Source organism: Drosophila subpulchrella, chromosome X (genome assembly GCF_014743375.2).
Source record: "Drosophila subpulchrella strain 33 F10 #4 breed RU33 chromosome X, RU_Dsub_v1.1 Primary Assembly, whole genome shotgun sequence".
Lineage (NCBI taxonomy): Eukaryota > Metazoa > Arthropoda > Insecta > Diptera > Drosophilidae > Drosophila > Drosophila subpulchrella.
In genome coordinates this window covers 26,652,620-26,675,419 of record NC_050613.1, presented here as the reverse complement: position 1 = coordinate 26,675,419, position 22,800 = coordinate 26,652,620, and the positions used below count along the sequence as shown (strand labels likewise).

The following is a 22,800-nucleotide window of genomic DNA, read 5'->3' as shown; positions in this document are numbered from 1 at the left end:
TGTTTTTTCGCACAAAAAAAAATCAGTATTTTGGTCGTCATTTTGCGAAATAAGGTCAGAATATAGAATGTGATACCTCGCTGAGCTCGTAATTTAATTCCCAATCGATTGTCATTTAAATCTAAGAACTTTAATTTTTGTCCACTTTTCGCAAAAATGGATGATGTAACCCCTTACAAAAAATGAGAAAATTGATCAAAAAATTATTTTCCCAAAAAGTGATGTGGATTTTAAGCCTAGGTCAATAGCTGCTCAAAACAGCCGGTCTTTCAGGTCTACGCCTCGTTTTGACCAAGTTAAGGCTGATAAACCGCTAAAAAACCGATATTTTTGTCAAAAATTACATTACTTGTTTTTTCACACCAAAAAAATCAGTATTTTGACCATTATTTTACGAAATAAGCTTATTTTTTCACTGTAACTGTACTTCATTCATGCCTTGCCAATCTGACAAATAATCAATTTTTTTCTGGGCCATTGGCAACTACGAGTGGCCAGGAATTGAAACTTAAAGGAAGGTCCGTCTTATCGCCAGATAAGGAAAGATGGTTTACCTTAAACTCTATGGGAACAGGCTTACGCAGCGATCAGCTGATGGATCGTAATATATCTTACGTTCGATTTGGATTCTGATATCTGACCATCCGCTACGAAAACTTCAGTTTTGATTAGGTATATATCGTATATGTGTTATTTATTAATTCCATTTCAAACATACCGACGTCATTTGCTTTGTACTTGTATACATTTATACTATATATATAGATTCATATTCATATCGTGTGGGTGTATATATATATTGTATTTGTAATTGAGATAAAGTGGAGCCGAGGTGTCGTCTACCTCTTGTTTGTCCGGGGAAAGGTACATTTACAAAGAGTATAAGTAAGGTATAAAGATAATCCACAACATTTATACTCGGTGTAGAGAGAGAGATCACACAGTGGGGGAAATAGATATAAGTACGCGTTGACTTTGCATTGTAAATATATATGTATATATATTTATATAAAAATTAAATACAATTAAATGAAAATGGAACTCGGTTTGGCTTGGCAGCTTATATATAGATAATAGACACACAAGATCCGACTATATGCCGTGTATATGGATATTTAAGGGTACTTGACTTATTGTTGACTTGATTGTTACACACAATTGGATATTTCTCGCTGGTACAGAGTTTCTTTCGGTTTGGTTTAGTTGAAAGTCGGGGTTACTTTGGAACGGAACTTATTTTTAAAATTTTCTCTTTTAGGTATTTTGTGGGTGTCTACTTTGTTTGATTTATGTATATTTATCGTGCGATTTGCTAATACGGTCGCTTCAGATCAATGTTAAAAAAATATTATAGAAACAGGGATGGTAGCAATAGTTAATTATGATATTTTCGGTAATTTAAGTAATCAAGGATAAGTATAAGCTTCTAAACAAAAAAACTTTATAGACAATCAAATAGGTTATTATTAGAAAAACCATCAAGTAACATCGATATTTCAGTTGAATTAATTCAGATTATAAATAGTAGTTGATCTGATTTCTCTGATAAAACGCACTTTTTGTGTATATATTGATAATTTTATTTGCCTTTTGATAGAACGTGACAGTTACATTGCACTCCCCCGATTTTCTTCATATGATATTTATTTTCTGTATAAAAAAACACACGAAAAACAAATTGTTCGAGTGCAAAGTGTGAATATCAGATGTCTATACAGTCGTATAAGGATTTCGTATATAAGATTTCAATCTTTTGTTCAGAGTCTTTTGCATTTGCTGCCCCTGTTTTCTGGTTTCCTTCATTTCTGGGGATATGCGTGAATAGTTTGGGAAGAACTTACGTAGGCATAAGAATATAGTTAACCATTAGGATTACAGTTACAGTTTCAGTTAGTGTTTTTTTGGGTTGCATACAAATCTAGGTTAAATACTTTATAGCGAAGACATCAATCGACACATACTTATTGTTTGTTAATCCGCTCTTTCGCATTGTCATCTAAATGGTTTTCTTTTACTGGTTATCTTTGGCAAACGAAATTTGATTAAACTACGATCTAGACTCTAGAATAACGCTCTATATATTTGGGTTCTATCCAGCTATTCCACATTCTACTTGTTTTCGATGATCATCTGCAGCTGGAGGACCAGACTCCGGGCCAACTGGAGCACGGAACGGGCATTGTGGCGCTCGGCCATTTCTGGAAAAGTATAGATTATGTTAAATATCATCTAGGTTATTAATAAAGGCTTACGACCGATTTCTCAATGTCATGTTATCTTTTGACGTTAAGTTATATGGCTTTGTCGGTATCATCTAGTTTATCAAAAGGAAAGACTAATTTGTTTTTCCGATGCAATTCAACTGCATGTTAACTTTTGCCGCCAGTTAACTAACTTAAACCTTAACCTGACATTGAGAAATTGGCCCTTCAAAGCATCCACTTGCCATTGAAGAACTTGATGACGTCGGTGAAGTCCATGCTGTTCGAGAGGATGATGTCGCGGTAGGTCTCCAGCAGGGCCAGGGCCAGGAAGAGGACGAAGTGGCCGGAGGCGATGTGCTTGGCCGCCCAGATCACCTCCCAGGTGGCGAAGACGTCGTCGTAGACGAGCTCCCTCTTGAAGTCCAGCAGGAACCACCGGTAGCAGAAGTAGAAGTGCGTGTAGTCGCCGTTCGAGTCCATCAGGTCGTACATCTCGGAGTCGAGGATCTGGATGAGGGATCTGTTGGGAAGGGAGATTGTCAATTTAATGTAAAACTAAGTTGGAGGTCGATCATCACCTCATGTTGGCGAAGTGCATGTCCATGGCCCCGCCACTCGGGAAGTTCTCGATCATGCGCTCCATGAGCTTGCAGAAGCAGCTGTAGCTGAGCGACTCGTCGTCGAAGATGACCAGGAGGGGAGCCACCAGGTCGCACATGCCCTGCATGTAGCCCACGTCCAGGTGCTCCCACACGTACGTGGAGATCACGTTGCGCAGCTTGTCCAGGTTCTCGTTGGCGAAGTACCAGTAGTTCCTGTCGCAACGCTGCACATCCTTCTCGATCCGGTGCAGATTCAGCCCGAACTGCTCCAGGAGTTCGCTCTGGAAAATATATTATATAAAGGGTTACAAAAAATGTGGATAACATAGCCCAGAGCTACTTACACTGTAGACTCCGCCATTTGAGCTGGCTGGCGAGGCGCAGGCGGACTTGGGCTGCTGCAGGGCATCCAGATTGACGCCTCCTCCTCCTCCGCTGACGGATTCGCCGGCATGTTCTTCCACGGGTGACATTTGCTCGCCCTCTCCCAGCTTGGAGCTGCGCTCCCAGTGGGTGATGTCCACGGAGGCCTTGGTGATGATGACAGCTGCCGTTGCCTGTGGCGGCGGTGGAGGCGGCGGCTGCTTCACTGCATCCTCATCCTCGGGCAGCTGGAGGTCGTCGGCACTCAGGTACTCCGGGCTGAGGACACTGCGTGTGTCGCTGGTCGGCTGCTGGTGGCCACCGCCAGGACCCACTGTCTCGTACGAGGAGGCCGTGGAAGTGGAGCAGCTGGGCTCCGGATTGAGCTGATCCTCCTGGTCGTCGGCCGAACCGGCTGACCGAACCGGCTGCTTCTGCTGATCCAGCTGCTTCTTGGCCTTGCTGCCCTCCACCTCCTCCTCCACCTCCTCATACTGCTCCTCGTCCAGCTCATTGAAGTTCTCACCCTCGTCCACATGCCCCGAATCCGTGCTTGTCTTCATGGCCCTGGGAATGGGCTTCACACTCAGGTGGTTGCCACTCAGGGGACACTCCACTGGCTGCTGCTGCTGCTGCTGCTGCTGCTCATCGAACTCCAGATCGCCGGGATCGGAGATGTCCGAGATATCCTCGAACACCTCGTTATCCAGCTCGCCGCCCGCCTCGAGATCCGCCGCCCTGACGGTCCTCTCGTTACCGGAATTGCTGCCGGAACTCAACTTGGCCACCGCCCGCGCCGTCTTCTCCTTCTCCCGCTGCTGCACAATGGCGTCCACCGCCAGCCACTCGCTCATCGTCGTCTCGTAGTAGTGCTTGCAGGTCTCGTCCTGCTTCCGCCGCTCCTCCGAGGTGGAGCCGAAGGCGTAGTGGCCCAGCAGATAGGGCCACACCTCCTGCCGCAGCTCCGGTTGGACGCCCCCGAAGTAGACCAGGCGGTAGAACTCCGTGGCGTTCTCCAGGACCCCGTCTACGTTCAACAGCTGCCAGCGCTCCTTGGTCAGGCCCTCCTCGTCGGCTTTCACTGGAGAGGAACAGGACAAAAGGATTCGGGTGAATATGGTGAAAACGCCTGCCTCTCGAAAGTACTACTCCGAAAATATTATTTAACATTTTTATAGCCCTGCAGAGGGTATAATCATTGGTTTTCTAAAATGATTTGAAAATTTAGCTAGATATTAGTAATATCACTTTTAAAAATTCTTAAGAATTTGTAAAATATGGAATTTACAAAAACAATTTTCAAAGAACTTGATGAAATAATTTTTAATTTAAAGTAGCTTTTTAATAAAAAGAACCGCACCAATTAAAAACAATTTTGAAAATATGACTAGATATATATCTGACACTTTTTAAAATTCTTAGTCCTTTCAAATATATAACTATTTTGAACTATGTATTTATAAAATGTCATAGATGAGTTTTAAAATTTTAAATTCAGGAGGTTAGTATAATATGAATATCAGCTGGGTGTTATTAAACTACACAGAGAAAACTATCCAAGAACACTGTTCTTGAATTGAGAACATTCGTTCTTAAAACCGTGTAAGTACATTTTGGTATCAATATAAGAACGAAATGGTAAGAAGAGAAACGTTAAATTGAGTTTACTTAACAACTTTTTAATAAGTATACACCAAGGACTGAATTAATAGTATATTTGTACATACAATGTACTTAAATACCGCCAATTCAACTTGATTCGAGCAAAATAGAAACATTTTCAACTTAAAAATGTAGTTCTATTTTTAAGAACATTTTCAACTCAGATGAGAACATCAGAATTTTCTCTGTGTATTATTTTTAAAAAAAGATATATTGCCCTTAGAAAAAAACAGTTTAAAATTCTTAAAACCCCTATTAATGTTTTTAAGTACTAAAAGAAACATTAGCAGGCCTGGCCAACTCACTTTCCGGCGTAATCCTGCCGTGCACCAGGCCGGACAGGTGGGTGCGCACCGTGGAGAGGTGGCGACAGTAGGCCAGCCAGCCGTAGAAGGCCCTGGAGATGATCTGCCTGCGCATCGTGGAGCAGACCATCTCGATGCTGGTGCTCTGCGCCTGGAGCAGCTGCTGCTGCTGCTGCTGGAGGAGCATTGGGGACTCCAGCGGGAACTGGTCGATGGAGAGGCTCTTGTTGGAGCAGTCGCTGCTGCCGGTGGTGGAGCAGCTGCTCAGCTGCGCCCGGCGCGGAGTACTCCGCACGAAGTCCAGGATCGAGTGGGTGGCAGCTGGAAGGGGTAAATATTTATTTTTATTAGATTAATTACCCTTGAAATTTTTTTATCAGCTTAAATACACTTGAAATTATCAAAAGTTTGTTTTTTTTAATTTGATTTCGATTCAGAAAATTCTAAAAATGAAATTGTTTGTATTTGCTGAAAGAAAGCTTGCTAAATTCAATTTAATTATATTTTATTCATTAATAGGTGTAGTTACTAATTTTAAAAATGGAAATATTAAATTGATCAAATATAGTCAATTTAGGGATATTAAACTTTGATTTATAATAGTTACTTTTATATGCATATAATAAGTGTATAAAATGTTTAAAGCTGGCAGATACTTGCTACAATTTAATGAACTAAATAGTTAAATATTACTTGTTAGTTGTATCTAATATTTTCTACCATGATTTCAGTGTTTTCATAGTTGTAATGTTTTGTATTTAATATTTAATTCAATATGCAAATGTTTATTTTTAATATTTTATTTTGGTGTAGTAGGTATTTACTTTAAAGAACATCAACTTTTTGAAAAGATTTAACATTAATAAAAAAATTTTCCAAATTTATTTATTTACATACTGCTTGCTTAAAGTTAAGAGCTAAAGCTGCTTAGGCTTTTGGCCGATAAACCCAATTTAATATGATTTTATATTCGAGCACTCACCGAACTCCTCGTGGCGGCTTTTGCTGACGATGCGGAAGACGTAGTCGATGGGCGTCTCGTCCACGGACTCCATCACCGAGGGCAGGATGCGACGGCGCATGCTCCTGGGCCAGAGGAACATCTTGCCGATGCCGCGCTGTGACCACAGCGGTGGATCCAACTGGCCGTGGGGCAGCAGGCCCGTCTCCAGGCAGCTGAGGAACTGCTGCATGTGCCCGCCTTCGGGGAAGTGGATGGGCGGCCGCTGGACGCCATCCTGGCCCACCAGGATAACGGTGCCGCCGCTGTCCTCACCGCGACTCTGGTGACAATGGACATAGACGATCTCGTCCACATTGATGTTGAGGGCATAGGCCCAGAAGGCGTCCTTATCGATGTCATCCGCCTCCTCCGCCTCAGTGTAGCCGTTCATCAGCTGGTTGGGCGTCCATTTGATGGTCAGCGTCTGGATGTGCTGGTGCAGGCTCAGGTAGCCGGGCATCGGATCGGCCACATCCTTGGGCAGCACCTGCACATTGTTCTTGCCGTAGAGCAGCGTGGCCTTGGCGTTCTGGTGCAGCGACTCCACATAGTCCTTGGCCACGCTGGCCGAGGCGATCGACTTGAAGGACCCGCTGCTCGCCTCGTCGGAGCTCGTGTTCAGGCTCCGCTTGAAGTTGATGATCGCCGGGCGGGAGCAGGTCGACGAGGAGCGGCGCACCGAGCTGATCCGGTGGCGTTGCACCTGGTGAGGTTTTGGGATCAGGGATAAACAAATATTTAATACACAGAGAGAATTGTTCAAGTATATTGTTCTTGAATTGAGAACATTCGTTCTTAAAAACCATCTAAGTACATTTTGGTATCAATGTTCTCAATATTAGAACGAAATGGTAAGAAGAGAAAAGTTAAATTGAGTTTTTTAACTGGACTAATAGTTTATTTGTTGAGATATACAATGTAAATACCGCCTATTCAACTTGATTCGAACAAAATAGAAATATTTTCAACTTCAAAAATGTGGTTTTATTTTTAAGAACATTTTCAACTTAGATGAGAACGTCAGAATTTTCTCTGTGTAGAGTTTAGTTTTCAAATAATCCATTTTGAAAAGTTCTATATTTTGTCTTAGCTTATATAGTGAAAAATCGTATTAACTGAGATCAAATAAAATTTGGAAGTAGATTTTAGCTAGCTATTACTATTTAAATATAACAATTAAAAATTAAATATTTTTTAATTACTAACAAAAAAGGGTTTCTTAGCTCCTGTAATAATATTTGCTTCCCTCTTTATTTGATCAAATAATTCATAATTGAAAGTTTTTTATTTTATCTATCTAAATTAATATATTAGCTCAGATAAAATAATGAATAACAATTGTATTTCAAGAGATTTTACTTTTTATATATATTAAGTATCCCTCTTATTTTTAATTTAATTAATTTTAGCGTGTTCTTTATTTCATCTTACCCTATATGTATTGTCAAAACTTAAATTAAAATCAGCTCAAATTTAAAGTAGAATCACAGTTTGTATTTAAAAATATTACAATAGAAGTACGAAATATATATTTCATATGATAAATATCAATATATCAAATCCTCACCAGTTCATCGGCATGCGGATCGGTCCAATAGTGATCGGCTGTCTTGGCCCGCGTGAATTCCAGGGCACAAGGACCCACCAGCAGAGAGCTCAGGATGGATCCGTAATCCGGATCGGCCACCAGGGAGTCGCGATCGTAGAAGCTGCTGGCATTGCTCACCAGATACTCGATGATCTTGGTGAGTCGCTTCTCGTAGAGAGCCAACCGAATCCACAAATACCTACGGGGTGAAAATACAATAAAGTTTCTTTAATAAAATAGTTATTGCCAAATTAATTTATACAAAATAATGTTATCAAAATAATTTTGAATGTCTGTCTAATGTATAACTCGCAAAAATTAAAAACAAAATGGAATACGTTTTAGTAGTATTTTTAAAAAAGCTATAGATATGTTGAAATTTCAATAAGTACTTTTCATATAAATATAGTAGTTTTTAAATTCAATAAATAATTATTTCTATAAATATATCTTAAATTCAATAAATACTTTCCCTATACATAAATAGTTTTAAATTGTAAAAATTGCTGATAAAACTAAAACCTCAGTAATAAGTTTGAATTGGATTTTAAGTTGTTGGCAGCAGTATAAAATTGGGAAAACCCAATTATGTTATTACAAAATGAAATGATAAAGTTACAAAAATTATTAATACGTTTAATTGGATTTTAAGTTGTTGGCAGCAGTTTAAAACTGAGAAGGCGCAATTATTTTACGGCGAAATCAAACCACAAAACTGCCACTCACTTCATGCTGGCCAGGGACATGCTGGAGTTGCTGGCACTGACGCTGATGGACGCGGATGCGGAGGCGGAGGACGAGGTGGCCACCGCATTGCTGCCGCCGGTGGACATCGAGTTGCTGCTGCTCTTCTTCAGCATCGGCGGCCGCTGGAAGCTGTCGCTGCTGCTGGAGGACCGCTTGCTCGGATCGCTGGCCTCGATCTCCTGCACCAACTTGCTGATGTGCTCCGCCTCCGGGCAGCTCTTGGCGATCTTGTGCAGCAGCGCCGTCGTCGAGGAGGTCTTGAACAGACCCAGGGCCCGCCGGCGGAGACCCTGACTCAGACAGGCCTCCACCGCGCCGCACAGCGAGGTCACCGAGCTGCTCTCCTCGTGGACGTACTTCTTGGTCACCGCCTCCTCCATCAGCTGCTTCACCTCCTTCTTCACGCTGGCTATCAGCCGCTCCTTGTAGTCGGAGCCATCTGGAAGGAATGGTTATCATATTTAGTATACCTTAGTATATTAGAAAAACTGTGGAAATAATAATAATAATCAACAGCCAACCTACTATTTCGATATAACTATATCTATATATAACTATAACTATATTCATCCCAAGTCATACCTTTACAAAAATTGTACGTCTTCGGTTAGGACACACTAACTTAACCCATAGCCATCTTTTTACTCGCCCTCCCACAATACCCTCTTGCCCCCAATGCAACAACGAAATAAGAACACCTCGACACATCCTAATAGAATGTTCCTATCTCGATTCCATAAGATCGTCTCTCTTCACCTTCACAAACCCCTAACAATCCATATTTATCCCCAGCGCACCACAAGTAAAAAAAATTTTAAAATTCCTTAACTCTAATAATATAATTAATGAAATTTAATAAGCTTGTAAACTTATGAAATGAATATTGAAATTTGTTATCTAGTTTTTAAGCTTAAGGCTACGTGATAGCTTAATTTAAGTTCGCCTGTAAATTTTACATTATAGTCGAACATTTTATAATAATAATAATATCTTAGGTTAAAGGTATACTGCTGCCATAGCTCTATTAGCAACCCTCTGTTAGCTTATAGTAATAATATATAATATAATAATATTATTATTAAAAGAATATAGCTTACATTTTCTTAAAAAATGTAAAAGTGGTTCCTCTTGATTCACTTTATAAGACTACATTTCAATATTTAAAAAAAATGCATCACAAAATAAGGAATCAGACTTGAAAAAAATATATCCAAGAAGTTAATCATAATATTTAGGTCCCTATAATTTACGATCAAAAACTAATATATAGTATTATTTGATTTAATTATAAAATGTATTTTATAAGCATAACTATTTTTATCAAAACCACTTTCAACAGAACTTGTCAAAAATGTGTCGCAAAAGAAAACCATCATTAAAACGTAGATACAGCTAATCGCAGTGATAAAATGAACTTATCTTTATTTATAAAGGTCACCGATGACTGATAGTCAATCAAGGCAAAGCGATTAAAGGCCAAATGGTATGTGAATATAGTGTATTTTTTGTTTGATTAGTTTATTGCGTAATTATAATTATTTCCCTTATTTTTTCCCCCTTTTATTGTGTAACCAAACTATCCCATTCCCGGATTTCCTTGTCGCGGAAATTTGATCGTTGCGCAACAAATTTTAATGAATATAAATAATAGAAGGCAATGTTTGACAAACCCCTGCCATTACAAGCAAACCCCGCCGGGTCTTAAAAAGGAAATCACAGCGCCAACGCCCAGTAAACATTGACCCCCCTGCGCTATATCCTGCATATATTCCGTATGTCCCGAATGTCCTGAATGTCCTGTGCAGTCTGTGAAACTCAATATGTCCAGCATGTGTTGACTGCCGCCCCCCTCAAACACGTTCCCCCAGCTAAAATGCTAATGGCATTTGCACTCAAAACTCATGATGGCCTCCGGCCACGTATAATTTCATTTTCATTTTCATTAATTGTTTTCCATTTGGAGCGACAGGAGAGGTCGGCCAGGGGTGAAGTATCCCCGGGTGACCGCCGACCAGTGGACAGATACAAGTACAGATGCAGATACACTCACGGATCCAACCAGAGATGACGGATGATGAGTAATGTGGCCGAAGGACTTGGTTGCAGAATAGAAAAACATATAGATCCCATGGACAGGCCATAAAACACGCCAATGCAAGGCCATAAATAATCAGAACTTATGATCCACAGATGGAATCTCTATAATTAGAGATTTTAATGGTTCAATGAGGGTCGGGCGAGCCACGCTTTTGATATTATTTCAACTCAGTTAGGGATATCTTGATTTTATTTTGAAATTCTTCAAAGAGAACAAGGTAGATAAATGTATTTATTGGAAATATTTCTTGAAAGGATAGTAAAAAGAATATATATGTAATAAATATATAAGTAAATAAATAAATCCTTATTAGGGATCTTAAAATAGCTTCATTTTTTAACACAATTATTTTTGTAGTACTGTCAAAAAACCAAACTTTTTTTTAATTATTACAGAAAAAATTTGTTAGGATTGTAATAAGAAATGTATAATTATTGGTAATGCTCTTTCTTATGCTTGATAAAAATTATATTATATATATATATATAAAGAATATATATTATTATATTTATATTATATATAAAGAGTATAGATATATAAAAATCTATATTTTATTTAAGGAAAGAAAAAAAAAGTAAAATACGTAAAAGGGCAATTTTATTTTGTCACAAAAAGTAGGTCAATATATCCCAAATTCTCATTAGGGATCCTAAAAAGCTTCATCTATTTTCCATCAAATCGATTTCGGATGGATATTGGTTTTGGGGTTTCCCGAATGCACTTCCCACTGGCAGCTTGATGGACGCCGCCCACAGAGCTGGTTTCATTATGCTGGATGTGGATGATGGTTTGGATGAGGATGAGGATGAGGATGTGGATGTGGATGTGGACGAGGATGTGGATGGGGCAAGGGATGTGGATGAGGACGGGGCAGTGGTTCCGGGGGTCTGTGGCGACAACAAAGTGCTCGCTGTCTGGAACGCCGACCGCGTTGTCGCCAGGCCGTGTCCTTGGCGGTGGGAGAAAATGGGTGGGAAAATGGTTGGGAAAAATGGGTGGGAAAAACGTGTGGAAAAATGGGTCGAAAATGGGTCGAAAAATGGGTGGCTGCCGGGTAACAGTTGCCCCGTTTTAATTGCTGCTCTTTTGTTGCACCATTTTAATTTTCATTTGACACTTGTTGTTAGTTTTCTTTCTCCTTTCTCCCTCCATTTCCATCCATCTATTGCATGTAATTAGCATTTAAATGCTCGCAACTCGGGGCCTTGGCAACAAGTTTTAATAACTCCATTCTCCCCCAGCTGGGAAATGCAAATATGTTGGCGAGAAAGTTCTGCACCTCCTGCCATTTGTCATTCGCCATTTGTTATTTGCTTTTTGCTGATTTGTTTGTTTATTATTTGTTTGCCTGGCCTCTGTGGACGCGTCCAAAAGGAAAGTATATAATACGGCAAACTCGGATAATTGCTCTGTACTTGTACATAACATTAGGAAAATCTATAAGATTAATTTACATTTTATTTGTGCACTTTTATTTTATGTATATTACTTTGTAAGGAATTCTTTTCAGTGTTCCCAGTGCTGCCTAGCAATATCGACCACGAAAGTTCCGAGTTTGAAAACCCTTTGGGATCGCCCAGCCGGAGCAGCATCATCAATGGCAACTGGATGAAGGGGGGCAGGAAAGAATGGAAGGGAATGAGGGGGTCACCTCCACAGTGACCTTGATGAGCTTGATGGTCTTGGCCAGCGATTATCCCGCCGGGAGATGCTGTAGGTCAACACACACAACAATAGGTGGAAAAGAAGCCATAAAAGCCATCCTTAAAGTTCCTGGCGATGGTAAAAAGTTACTGCTTAAACAGAAAATTTATAAAATATAATCAAGACCTGATTCAACTTGAAATCGTAACACAAAACACCAAATAAACTTGGAAATACTAAAGGTTGTTGTACCCTATCATCCAATCTACAATCAGTTTAAATTAAAATCATTTAAACAGAAATTGCAAACCATTGAAACGTTTTCCCAAGCCAATTCAACTTTAAGAGTTCAAAGTGCTTCAATTTTTATTGGCCCACCTGGCGTATGGGTAATCAATCAAACGGTCCAAGCGAAAATCAAAATCAAGTGAAATCAAAGTCCACGAGGAAGCCAAACCCACGAAATTCGTTTTAGAATCCCCTGGCAAATGGAAAAAAGAAAACTCTCGAGCAACAGAATCCAGAAGCTCAACAAGAAACTTTATCAATTATCCCCAGGAACAATCAAGAGCGAAATTTGCCGCAGTGCGAATCAATTTCAGTTTCTGCCAAGTTCAGCAAACATGGCAAGGGAAAATGGGAAATTGAGGATGCTTTTCTCTACTAGGAGAAAGTCCTCGGACTCCTCTTCCTGTAATCGTAAATTCATTTGGCCCACCAAATGGCAATTGATGGCTTAAACAGGCTTAATAACCATTTTGGGCCACGCACACACACACACCCAAGGTCGAGCCTTAATTAGGGGTGGGGAAAAAAAGGGGGGGGGGGGGTGAATCGGTGGGAAAATGGTGGAAAATCGGTGGGAAAATAGGTGACTCCCGTGTGGTTGGCTATTCCCAGCCAGCAGCGTTTTAAATAAAATCGTTCTATTTCCATCGCCCCAAAATCTTTTGCCCTTGCTGCTCGCTGGTCCGCATTTTGTTCGTCCTGCTCCTCGATGCTTTTATTTTTATACGTATTTTGATGTGGTCACGGATATAGATGTTCCCGGGGCTTTCGTTTAATTTGGGTTTTATGACCCCGAACCGCTTTTGTGGCAGTTACAACCAGATATGGCTATGGATGGATTTCTCTTTAATTTTCTTTATGAAGATTTCGACTTTTTTATGGCGATTTGTACTTTTTGTTTGGTTTTTCCAGGGCAAATGGGTTCATAAATAATAATTATTATAGTCGAAGCTTATTAATATTGTTATAAAAACAGAAAAACAATTTAAATGAGTGTTGCTAGGCTGAAAATATATTGTTGCCTACTTTTAGACACATAGCATATTTATCTTCTTTATGAAGACTTCATATTTTTAGCCATTTAATAAGATTTTTCATGGCAAATGGGTTCATAAATTATAATTATTATGGATAAAACATGTTTAAATTGTTTTTAAACACCAAAAACATTTTAAATAGATTATGCTGAGTTTAAAATGTATTGTTACATACTTTTCGATGCTTAAAATGTTTTTTAAACGTGATTTCCCAGCACAAAAGACACATTTGCTTCTTTCTCACTTAGTTTTTCATCTGGCAACTTTCACAACTATTAATTTTCGTTTAAATTCACATACATTGTTCAGTCGTTTATATCTAAAACCAAAATCTAAATCTTATTTGTCGAAACAACAACTATTTTATGAAAGAAAGTTTATGACTTAAGTGGATAAAAGTCGATGACAATGGGTTTGGATCTACAATAAACTCAGTCAACTATTTCGGTACACATGACAAAAATGTCCAACTATTAAGCAGATTGTTACGTTTTTATATATATTTTCTATTTGATTTTTTTTCTAAAATAACACATTAATTTCTCTTAGTATATAGCTCATTATACGACATTCTATCGGATAGACATCTGTTGGTACTTTTTTCCTTTGCTTTCAGTTCATTTGGTTTGTTTTGTGTGTTTTTTTTGGGGCTTGCTATCTGGCAGAAAATGTAGAAAGACCCGCATAGCCAGATAACTAAATAAATATGTATATATACAAGAGCAGAAACTGCGACATTAATTACAGTCTAATGCCTTGTACATATTGTGTATATGCTGTATGTTGGCCCCAACACGCAAACTGCATTAAGTGTGGCTTGTTCGCATTTAAGTAGACCGCAGCCAGACCGAGTGAAACTTCGACTCGATTTCCCCCAGGAGCGGGGAATCGAAGTTCAGGGGAACAGGGGCCCTTAATTGAACAGAATCGGGGGGAAAATTAATGTCTGAGTGCGCTTAAATAGCCTCGAATCCACAATCACAAGGAGAGTTATTAGTCTCGTTATTGGGGGCTAATGCTGCTCGATGTTTGTGTTACAATCGACCAATCGACTTTAAAATGAAATATGAAAGTAATAGCTTTGTTTGCTTTTGACAGTTATTGGCCTTATAAAGGAATGAGTTTAACTTTCGAGTAAAAATCATCAAAAATATGTATATATATATATAACAGAGCAGCTAAAATTATTAATCTGGAATTAGGAAAAGCATTTTCAAAGCGATAGTTTGCTATTTTAAAACTCTGGTGTAATAATTAGTTTAACTACCTAATATTTATCATATGTAAAAAAATCAAATATTATTAAAAATGAATTTTTATACATTTTTTTTTTAGAAAAGACAAATCTAAAATAGTTTAAAAAAATCGCCATATATAAACAACCTTTATAAATGAAATAAATGGTTAAATGGAAACTACTACGAGAAGGAGCTTCTTATTTAGAAACCATAAAAGTACTTTTTCTTAATATATCCTAAAAGTAATATTGTATATAAAATAAAATGAAAAAGAAATTGCCAACTCTTAATATCCGGAAAAATTGTAAATATATAAAAAAAGTCCCGCTGAGAATTAACCATGATATTTGCTGCCTACGAAGGTGCTGTGAGCGCTGTGAAAATTGCAAATAAATGGGGATAAGCTGGGGAATCTGTGCCGTTTTCGCGATAAATGAAATACCAGAGATGGAATTTTTCTCGCTGCTAAGTCGCGGGGCTTCTCATGAAGATGGAGCTGCAGTTTTACTCGCCCACGCCGCTGGCAAATGCAATTTGTTGGTCTTTGCAATTAAAATTATATGCGTTGGATTTGCTGCGTTGAAGCACCACGCCCCCGCTGCCCACGCCCCCTCAATTGACCTCTGAACTTTGCGCTAATTCTCCTGCTGTTGGGCAAAGCGTGGAAAACTTGCTGTTTTTCCATCGCCGTGGGCGTTCCTGCAGTCAAGTCTCTATGCAAAGCAAATATTGCACGATTGCACGATTGCACGGGGCATTTAAGCAGCTTACGCCGGACGAACGAGCAGGAATCTCAGAGGAGGGCACTCGCAATTTGTACTCGAGCTGGCAGGAAAGCATTGAAATAGGAAAGCAGGAAAAGCTGGGAAATGGGAAAACACTGGCAAACAAGCACGCCCACCGGAATGCCTAATTAGGCCGAATAGAAACAGTTGCACTTCGCTTTTTCCACTTCCCATTTGCCATTTCGAGTGCATCAAGTGCAGGGCCAGCAAAGGTCAGAGGGCATGGGCGTAGTGCTGCATGCATCGTGTACCGCAACTGTGACGCATGATGAATGCACTGACCTTTCATGCCACACAACCCACGACTTTTGGCGCCTGATTAAACACGATTCCATCGCAATGGAAGCCCCGAAAAGTAGGCAACATTTTGGTTTCACCCACGACTGTTCTGATTTTAATTAATTAAATATTCCAACAACGGTTTCTACCCACAACTCAAAGGCTAAAGGATTCTTAAAACTCATCAAAATGACCACTGAATAATATATGTTTGACCCTATGAATTTGAGAGTACTTGAAGAGTGGTTACTATTGAAACGGAATTTTTTTAGTAAATTTTACCTTCTTTTTTACCTCAATATTTTACAAAAAAAACTCTGTTTCTAACTGCGTATTATTAAGGGAATACACATGACTGTTCTGATTTTAATTAATTAAATAATCCAACAACGGTTTCTACCGAAAACTCACAGTCTAAAGGATTCTTACAACTCATCAAAATGACCACTGAATAATAAATGTTTGACCCTATGAATTTGAGAGTACTTGAAGAGTGGTTACTATTTAAACGGAATTTTTTTAGTAAATTATACATTATTTTTTACCTCAATATTTTATTTATTTATTAAGAAGGATAGTAATGTTTACAAATCTCTGTTTCTGACTACGTATTATTAGCGGAATACATAAAAAATATAAATAATTTAATGAAATATGATTTTTGGATTTAAGATTGCATTGTTTTAATAGATTTTTTTTTAGAATTTTTCATAGTCACATAATACTTTACTTATTTACTGTAATGTTTACAAAACTCTGCATCTGATTACTTATTATTAAGGGATTTCATAAGAAATATAAGTAATTCATTTATTATTTTAAATATGATTTTTGGATTTTAGATTTCATTGTTTAAATAGGTTTTTTTTGAAATTTTATAATAGTTATATAAAAGTTTACAAGCCCAAGCCTTTAACCGCGTAGTTTTAAAGAAATAAAGAAAATGTTTAATTGTTTTTTATTATTTTAAAAGATTTTTAATTTCTATCTTGTTTATATTTAGACTGATTTATTTAACTATTACTTATATATTGCGTATTTTTTTCAAGCCTGGCTAAAGTAACTCCAGAGCTTACCTTATGAAAAGAAATTCCTTATATTTCTTTAAAGGGTTCCTACGGATACCTGGCTGCAATATAAGCTTTGACATTTTTCAAACGAATTTCGATCTGCTGCCATTCAGCTGTCCATCCAACTATCAGTTCAACAAAGAATTGCCAAACAATGCGATTTCTTTTCAAGGCACTTGATTGACATTTAGGAATGCCTCCCTTTGAAGAACTTGGGCTATTTGCTTGGGACTCCACCCCCCCCCCCCCCCCCCCCCCTGCCTCACCGTGCCGTTTGAAGTCCTTGGAAGAGGACCAACTTTATGGACAACTGGTATATATCGAGAGGGTCTAGAAAAGGGCTATCAAAAGGGGAGTAGAGCACACGGTCTGACATGAAATTAATGATGACCAGACAGTGGATTTTTAATTTTGAAGGAGCCCAGGCTAGGGCTTTAATATTAATGGCACTGACAGGACGCAGGACATGCAGACACACGCACGTCAGGATAACGACTCTGTCGCTGACAGTAAGCCCACACTTTGATGGCTTTGTCAGGGAAGACAGAAGGACGTGCCCAGAAACAACAATGCTGTAAATACGGCACCTAAAATACCCTCTGCATATATGTTTAAAAATAGGTTGATGCGTAACTCTAAAATTGAAAATCAAAAGGTCAGGTTTTCATTATTACACATTTAATGGCTTCAAATTTAATGTATTAATTACCTTAAAATTAAAAATAAAACATTTCTGAATAGCTTATCAACCCCAATTTAATAAATAATATTTGTTATTACTATATTTAGGAATTAAATATCCTTTGGTGCCAGCATACCCCTGAAATCGCCGAGAAGTATGCAACACTTTGTGACCAGTTCTTTTGCACACACGTGCGCCCCACACAGACGCATAAGCACTGGCACACACACATGCACGCAGGGCTTTCCATTTGACCTCTGTTACTTTTACTGTCAACGGGGCGTTAAGTGCACGGTCATATGTACTTTGGGGTTGGACCTGCCCCATAAACAGCCTTTTTTTTTAAATCGCATATGCCACTGGTATTACACCAAATTTGCACTAGTTGAAAGAGTAATGAGAAGCTTTCAACGCAGTAAATACTTATTTAGCATATATAATTTGCATATAATACATATATGAAGATATACACACAATAAGATATATATTAGATTTATATTTGTTTATATTCCTTTCTATCAGATTATTTCAGAAATCTGAAGAATTTGAAAATCCCTGTAAGAGGTGTCAGAAAGTATGCTGCAATATATTTTTATTGCAATACCGCTAAATACCTTTACTGCAGCATACTTTTAGACACTTTAATTTAAATGTTTTCGAATTTTAAGAAATATATATATTTTCATTTTTATTTGGCTCCCTTATTAAAGAAGAAGTGTCAAAAAGTATGCTATGATACATTTTTAGTTCGAAAGAGAGTGGGTAAATGTCAAAGCACATCTCTCTATTTTTTAAAGCATTCTTTTAGACCTTTTTTTAAATGTTTCGAGTACAAAATAATATCTTTCTTTCAAAAAGTGCATATTTTTATTCGCTATACTTTTAAAATTGAAAACAAGTTTTTAAATTTCAATTTTAAATAAGTTTTAAAATAAGTTTAAGATTTTTTCTACCATAATTGCCCAAACTCTAAAGGATATGTGCATACAGACTGCAACTCACTCTGATCTGTGACATTGAGCCTGAACTCAGCCAAGTCAATCTCATCGAGGCCGACTTGAGTCCACAGCTCACAACTCACAGCTCCCGGCTCTTGGCTTTTAGCTAATGCCATAATTGAGCAATTGATGATGGCCACATCATCATCAACATTGTCAGGCGATGGCCACGTCATCGGGAATATCGCCAAGTGGGGGTGGTGTGTCGTGGTTATGGTGGTTAGGGTGGTCATGGTGGTTAGGGTGGTTGTACGAGTGGCAAGGCCGACCAGCTAAAACATAAACAAACGCCCCCGCCTTGACTACGGCATTCCGAATTGCCGCCTTCCGATGCGGCCAATCGAGGTTCATTCATAAAAGTTTTACGCCCGTGCCCATCAGCGAGCTACCCAGTTACGTAGTTTCCCAGTTGGAGGAACCCCCGCTGCACCAGGGACATTGGAATACTACGGTCCAGAGAATCCCGAGAGTAGAACCACGGGATGCCCGACCTGTTTGGCACAGGAGAAACCGATGGAATGTTAACATCAGGCCATTAAACAGGCGACATAAGCTAAATAGACCGTGCCATGGAATTAGCAATTCAAAATAATATAGAAAATGTTTTTGGTATTCTTATATTATATATAATATATATTATGTATTAAGCACGGTTCAATTAATATGTTTTAAATTTAAAAACTGGTTGGGCTCAAATCTGTTTGTTCAATTAAAAACGAGTAGCTTAATAAACCCACGCACTCCTTGTATTTAATGAAATAACAACATGAAATTATTTGATTTAATTGCAGCAAGTGCTTTGGCAAAAAAGTGGGAGCTTGAGCCAAAGGCCAAGAGTTAAGGCCACGGAACGGTTGAATAAATCGAATTAAAATATTAAATAAAATTATAGAAGCAATTAACCGAGTTTACCTGTTGCTTTAATCAAATTAAAAGCACTTTCAGTGGCATAAAACACGAGTGCCCCTCAACCACTGGCATTCCATCGAGTGAAAAGGGGGCTTATCCTTATCCCAATGGCGCACTGATAAATTGTGCAAAGAAAGGCGGGCCCCGAGAGTAAATTGCCTGGCATACATACATATTTGTGGCCTTGACTGTGTGTGACTGGGAAGTTAAGGCAGTTGCATTGATTGCCAGGGATTAGGATTACCGGGAAATGCAGCACCCACACGGCCATAAAACCCACAAGAACAGCAACCATAAGAAAACCACCCAGCACCCACCTGACAAAACCTGACAAAACCAGCACACCTGAATGAATTATATGTATATATATTCAGTACATATATATTTGCATGGAGCTTTCATCGCTTTAGCCGCTGCGAGCGGGCGGAGTCACGAAATTCTTGCAAAATTATAAAATATGAATAGCGATGCCCGAATGCAGGAATTAACTCGCCCCCCTTGACACGTGTGTATCTTACACACCAGGGTGTATCTTATCCATTGTTTTAAAATATTAAAAAAATATTGTAAGTAATGCCAACGAATAAGAAGTCTTAGGATTTTAGATTGCTTTCAATATGAATATTGTAAATAATAAAGATTGCCACGTTCTTCAGCCTTCCCTTTTAGTATTATTATCAATATCTGAGCGGAATAATCAGAATTTTTGATTTGTAATTTACATATTTTTGTTTTTCTATTAATTCTGCTTTGCAGACATTGTTTACCATACGCAATAAATAAAAACTGCGTGCTTGAGTTAAGGTAAATGGCGTTTTAATACGTATTACTCATTCGCCCCGTTGCCCTTTGTTACTATTTTCTTTGGCTATTAAAAAAAACGATAGAATCAAATTCTAAAAATGTATTAAAATGTTCATTCCTTTATTTTTTGGTCTTTTGCTAATGTCTTAAATAACATACAATTTTAAGGCACTTTATTGGGTGAAAAGCAGTACTTTCTCCTACTAGACGATGAATATAGTGTTATTTTATTAATTTCAAGGTTCCTAAAGCTTTATAAAATATAATGTATTTTTTGGAAAGATAAAAAGTAAAATATCCAGAGAATTTTGGGGTTTTTAAGTACAATGCTAAGGTTTTTAGCCTCATAAACTTGTAGCGCACTTTAATGGGTAAAAAACAGTACTTTAGCACACTGGGCGTTGAATAAAATTGAATTTTTTTTAATTTTAAGGTTCCTAAAGCTTTGTAAAACATAATGTATTTTGTGGAAAGATAAAGTTAAAGTTTTAAAGTTTTTAAAGTACAATGCTAAGGTCTTTAAGTCTTATAAAATTGTAGGGCACTTTAGTGGGTGAAAAACAGTACTTTAGCACACTGGGCGTTGAATAAAATTGATTATTTTTAATTTTAAGGTTCCTCAAAGGTATATAATATAAAGAATTTTGAGGAAAAGATACAAATATATATATAGAGGATTTTAAAGTACAAAAAAGTATGACTATTTTGTGTAAGGACATTAAACTTTTGTCACCCTGATGTGGCGACAGTTTGGTGTTTCTTTTTGGGGGGCGATCAGTTTTATTACCTGCACTGGTTTGCACCATTTCGAAGCGTTTTCTGGCTGCGCGTGGGCGTGTGTTTGGGGCTTGCGGAGATTGCCCAAAGCTTTTCGCCGTAATTCCGTTCCTCTTCACGCGCGCGTAAAATGTATTTCGAAAATTTTGTATTTGTTTTGCGTATGCCGACGACGCCAGCAGAGAGCCAAAGTGTCGCCTGTGGCAGCGTGCGCTTTCCTCCGCGCTTTTCCTTCTCGCTTTTCCTGCTATTTTTTGTTGGATATTTTCCTTCTTTTTTTCTTCTTGCCCAACTAGTTGCCGCTGCTGTTCCTTATAAATTATTTGGCTGCTGCCGCCGCAGGATGGGTGGGGCAAAGACTTTCTCCACCCGCTCGCCCATCGGAGGACGAAACTTCAACTGGCGCACACTGACTCACTGACCAACTGAACTAGCGGGTCCCCGCCAGGCCAAAAAACCCAGTTGCTTGAGAGCCAACAACAACAAAAAGAAAGAAATAAACAGCAACTCGGAGGTTTTTCCAGGCGGTTTTTCCCCAGGCAGAGCGCGTCGTGTGAACGCGACCAACTCCGCAGCGAAACTGAAGCGGAAACCCAAACTGAAATCGAAATGAAAGCCGAACTAGGCAGCCCGGCCAGCAACATCGACGGCGGCAACATGAGGTCGAGCAACTCGGGCAACATTAGTGCAAACGGCAGCAGCAACAACTGCAGAAGGACCTTTAAAAAAGATAGATTAATATTATACATATGTTACAAAGTAATTTTATAGCAAATAAGGTCAGAAAAAGAACTGGCTTACCCCTTACATAGGTAGAAACTATTTCCAACAGATTGGCAATCGTTAGACTAGGTTGTAGGATACTTAAAACAGTCGATCTTTCAGCTGTGCGCCTCGATTTGACCAAGTTACGATGGAAAAACCGCCAAAAATGTGGGTGCTTTTGTCTAAAATCCTACTATCTATTTTTCAACCAAAAAACATGGGATTTTGTCAATCATTTTGCGAATTAAAGTCGGAAAAAGGAATGCCATACCTCGTTGAGCTCGTAATTTAATTCCCAATCGATTGACATTCAAAACTGGAAACATAAATTTTTGATAAATTTTCGGAAAAAAAGGTGATGTAACCCCTTACAAAAAATGAGAAAATTGATCACAAAATAATTTTCACGAAAAGTGATGTGGATTGCAAGCCTAGGTCGATAGCTGCTCAAAACTGTCTGTCTTTCAGGTCTACGCCTCGTTTTGACCAAGTTTTGGCTGAAAAACCGCCAAAAATATGGTATTTTTGTAAAAAATTCCAATCCTTGTTTTTTGGCACAAAAAAGTCAGTATTTTGGTCGTCATTTTGCGAGATGAGGTCAGAATATGGAATGTAATACCTCGTTGAGCTCGTATTTAAATTCCCAATCGATTGACATTCTAAACTGGAAACTTTAATTTTTGACCGATTTTCGCAAAATTATGTGATGTAACCCCTTACAAAAAATACGAAAATTCGTCCAAAAATAAATTTCCCGAAAAGTGATGTGGATTGTAAGCCTAGGTCGATAGCTGCTCAAAACAGCCGGTCTTTCAGGTCTACGCCTCGTTTTGACCAAGTTATGCCTGAAAAACCGCTAAAAATAGGGTATTTTTGTAAAAAATTCCAATTCTTTTTTTTTCACACCAAAAAAAACAGTATTTTAGTCGTCATTTTGCGAAATAAGGTCAGA

The 22,800-nt window shown here is 38.6% G+C and overlaps 1 protein-coding gene across 1 annotated transcript; it reads right to left on the bottom strand.

The window, feature by feature from the left end:
* Positions 1-668: 668 nt before the first annotated feature.
* On the bottom strand, positions 669-21,647 carry LOC119557278 (small G protein signaling modulator 2). The gene is made up of 9 exons (XM_037869963.1): positions 21,094-21,647; positions 8,454-8,913; positions 7,707-7,926; positions 6,119-6,842; positions 5,137-5,457; positions 3,151-4,250; positions 2,783-3,087; positions 2,447-2,724; positions 669-2,198 (listed from the first exon to the last, which is right to left on the bottom strand). Exons 1-9 carry the CDS (start codon positions 21,110-21,112, stop codon positions 2,110-2,112), a joined length of 3,516 nt encoding a protein of 1,171 aa, XP_037725891.1. The 5' UTR covers positions 21,113-21,647; the 3' UTR covers positions 669-2,109.
* Between the last annotated feature and the right edge of the window lie 1,153 nt (positions 21,648-22,800).